Source organism: Mesoplodon mirus (assembly GCF_964341445.2).
Source record: "Mesoplodon mirus genome assembly, chromosome: 6".
NCBI classification, from domain to species: domain Eukaryota; kingdom Metazoa; phylum Chordata; class Mammalia; order Artiodactyla; family Ziphiidae; genus Mesoplodon; species Mesoplodon mirus.
The window spans coordinates 143,949,714-143,953,709 of NC_138982.1; the positions used below are offsets into that span (position 1 = coordinate 143,949,714).

The window sequence follows — 3,996 nt, forward strand, 5'->3', positions numbered from 1 at the left end:
CTAATTCTGCATCTTCAGACCCCACGACGTTGTCATGGCCTTACCTTCTGGAGGTTCATGAACTGCCACAGGATAGAAGCACCAGGGGACTCCAAAAATGTGGTCATCAAAGCAGCAGCCTTTATTTTTGCACTCCGTACGTGTGATACGGGGGTGACCACAATTTGCCCTTTGATGGGGTTCCATCTGACACGTCTCTGAAAGTATATGGGCCAAGAGGTGAAGGTATGTGGCGGGCTGAACCCCTCCCTGTTATTACCCACACTCCAGCTCGCTTCCTTTCCCCAATTAAATCAGCAGCCAGCGGAGCAGTTGATGTAGACCCAGGGTTCCCCATACAAGAGGAGACCCTGCCCTCATTTCCTGATGCGAAAACACTGAAACTCTGGGAAGATGCAAGGTGCCTGGGATTTGTAAACTTTGCACCTACCTAGATAATCTACTCATTTGCTCATTAATTTCAACAATTATTAAACTTTATTCACTCAATCAATAAATATCTGTGGAGCACCGCGTGTGGGTGCTAGAAACAGGAGCCAGCGCAGCAGAAATAGACAGGGATCTATTTATCCCCTCAGGGATCAAGTTCATGCCAGGCCCTGTGCTGGGTGATAGGGACCCAGAAATTAAAAATAGAGACGTTGTTGTTAAGAAGCTAACAGTCTGACAGAGGCGGAAGCTGAGCAAAGGTACAAAACAGCACAATGCAACCAGCCGTGGGCAGGCCCAAGAGGGGAGAGTGACAACAGGCTGAACAAAGCAAGGAGGGCTTCCTGTCGGAGGAGGCTGACCAGGTGAGGACGAGGCAATGGGTGCTCCAAGCAGAGGGAGTAGCGCATTCAAAGGTGGTGGAGAGAGAGAGCAAAGTGTGTTCGAGGTGAGATGGAGAGTCAGGGTGGGGTAGTTTGGGGGAGCCAGGCTGAGGGCTGGAGTGGATGACTTCAGCCCAAGAGCAAAGGGAGCCACTCGGAAGCTTTAAGCAGAGGAGTGACGACACTGACCCAAAGTGGAGAACACTTGCGGGCGGCTAACGGCTCCAACGTGTTCTAGATGCAAGATCGGTAGGGTCTGAACTCAGGGCCACAGTGTAGGGCTCTGAGAAGGCATACTGTTCAGACCGGATGGTGGGCGGGTTGAGGCAGGTAGCAGAAGAGGAATCCGGAACCCCTACCCGGTCTTGGGGGGGAGGGGGGATGCTTCGAAGGTTAGGGGCTGTGCTCTGCACGTGGGCTCGGCATGCTCGTGGATGAACGCCACCAGCTGGGCTCCAGAGAGAGGCCTGGCCATGTAGCCACTCCATCCACTCCCGGACCAGACTCTGTTCCCGGGTGAAGGGAATGAGCAGCCAGGCCTTGGGAGTGTGGGTGGTAAAGAGCCTGGGAGGGAAGGAGCCGGAACGGAACAAGGAGGACCGAGATTCAGGGCAGATGTGGTCACGAGCTGGCCTTGACCTGGAGCATCTCGCTCTCAGAAGAAGGCAGTCCAACCAAAGACAGATAGATGCCTGGCCTCTCCTAGACTGAGAGGCAGGATGCTCGCATTCGGTCCCTTGTGAAGTCCAGCTGAGCATCCTAAAGCGGAGCCCGTCACTCGAGCTGGTCTTTGTGGGTTTTTGTATTGACATCTGAGGATCGCCTCCAGCTTTCTTTGAAGAAAAGGTTCTGTGGCTTTGCAAAAAGACGTGCGTCCATCTCCCACTGGCGGTGCAGCCTACGGGGGACATCAAACCCCCCAGGGTCTGGCCTCCCCGCCGTAGAGAGAAGGTGGTCATTGCCCACTCCACCGGGCAGGGTAGTGAGGAAGGTCAAGACAGGCTGTGTGTGCAGAGCTTGGACCACAGTTCTTTTGTCCTTTCTCTCCCTGCAGGATGTGATGCAGCAGCCAGGGGGAGGGGCAGCGGGCTGCTTTGCTGGGTCACCTGACCCCCTCCTAGCTGCCCTCCTAAACGGGAACTGAAGATTTCCAAGGGTTCTGTCCTCAACAGGAGTCCATCTTGCCCACTGTTTTCTGTTGCATAACAGGACTAAATGGAAATGATTTCCAGCCAGGGCTACACTTGTAATTGGATGGAGTTTTCTAGTTTTCTGTTGTCATAGGATCTCTGACCCTGTGAGAACCATAGAGAAAGGTTGAGCCTTGGGCCACAGGGCAGGGGCCAGTGGGTGGCCAGCAGCTGGTGTGAAGAGTGGGGACCAGGGCTAGCCTGCCCAGCTTCCTGGAAGCGGACAGTGCAGTGGGCAGAGCTGGGGACTGGGGTGCCAGGGAAGATGCAGACGGACTGAGGTGCGGCCGGGTGCAGACCACCCTCCTGCATCCCCACAGGAGGTCATACCTCCTTTCAGGTCCGAGCCCCGTCCCTCCTCCTTGCCTTAGGCTGTGGGGCCTTCCTCCCCCCATCCCCTCCTCACGTGCCTGGTCTTCTGTTCCTGACATGTGAGGTCCTTGGAATGTGTCCAGAGATACATGGGAACCATCCTTTTACCTCCCTTCAAACCTCTATCGGAATCCTCATTTTGAAACCTTTGGAAAATCCTTCTCCAGCCCTCTCCCTTTAAAAGTGTACCTACCAATAATAAACAACGTTTATTCAGCACTTTGTAGCTTTTCCCAAACATCACCGCACTTAATTTTGTTGACAACCCTCTAAAGCTGAAGGTTGACCCTGTTATGCAGATAAAGGATTTGAGACACAAACCCGTCCAAAGGAAGCAATAGTGTCCTCCCTCCTTAATTCTCTCTTTGGTGACACCCATGAACTAGGCACTAATGGGACACAGGCACCAATGGGACAGGTGGTCTGGGTTCCATGGAACAGGGGGCCCAGGAGAGCCCACAGAACCTGCCAGCGGGGTTCCCAGGGGACGCCCGTCCTCAGAAGAGGCTCTTAGAGGTCTGTGTGGACCTTGAGTGGGTCCAGCCCCAGGGGGTTGGCTTGGGCATTTGGAAGAGCTATTCTTATTCCCATCAAAGATAGCTCTTTGAAATGTGACACTTAAGAGCCCCAGAATATTCTAGCATCAGTACTGAAGAGAGATGCCGACGGAGGCCGGTACTTTCTCACCGCAGTCCCCAAAGCTTTCACGGGCCCCTCCACCCTGCTACTACCTTCGCCTGTTCTGCTTTCCAGAATCTTTCCAGGGTCTAGAACAGCCCCTGGCACAAAACGGCACTTGGCTCAAAAGTACGTTGTGAATCCATGACTCCCAGAGATGGACCCCTGCCCCGCGTGCCCACCACAGAGCAGGAATGGTGGTGTCTTACCGGCCTCGCCCTGAGCCAGGCTGCTGAGGGCCAGAGCAAAGACCATGACCAGGATGCAGGTCACCTTGGGCTCCATGGCGGCTATGATCTTCCTCCTCTGTCCAAAGAAGACCACCGTCAAGGATGAGTGTGCCTCCTGGCCCTCGATCTTATACCACAGGCTCTGTTTGCTTTTTAAAGAGGGTCAGATAATGTTTGCCTAAGGAGGGCCCCAACACCCTACAGTCCAAGTAATCTCCACTGATTAAAAGGTGTTTCCTAAACACAGCCAAGCCAAACTGACAAGTTTGCTGATAGAGAAAAATGCTATAGTGCACGGTCATCTTTGTTGAGGGAGTTGAGATTCAGAAAGTCCCTCTCTTATCCTGTGGCAGTCTCCTCGGTCACGACCTGGTCCAGTGCCTGAGCTTTTCGGAGACCCTCCTGCTAAGTCAACAGTACACTCACTGGAGAGTGAGTCATAGGTGAGATGCCCATGCCAGGCACAGTGTATCAACAATGGCTCACTGGTCCCCCATGGCGATTCAGGGACGGACAGGCAGACAGGGGCAAGTGAAGCCCACTGGCCCAGCCTGGTCCTTTCCAACTGGGCATGCAACTATTTCCAGTGGTTTTAAGGATCCATGTGCCTGGGCAAAATGACCTGGAAATACCAGGAACTGGACTTCAAACTTCTTCTTTTCTTCTCTCGTCTGTCTTGTCAGACTTTTTCATGGCAAATTGGTACATGAGCAA

General features: G+C 53.6%; 1 protein-coding gene across 1 annotated transcript; it reads right to left on the minus strand.

Annotated features, from left to right (window-relative positions):
- TFF1 (trefoil factor 1) lies at positions 1–3,337 on the minus strand (the record flags this gene model as incomplete). The annotated part of the gene is made up of 2 exons (XM_082624386.1): positions 1–197; positions 3,262–3,337. 2 exons carry the CDS (start codon positions 3,335–3,337, stop codon positions 1–3), a joined length of 273 nt encoding a protein of 90 aa, XP_082480512.1.
- Positions 3,338–3,996: the final 659 nt, after the last annotated feature.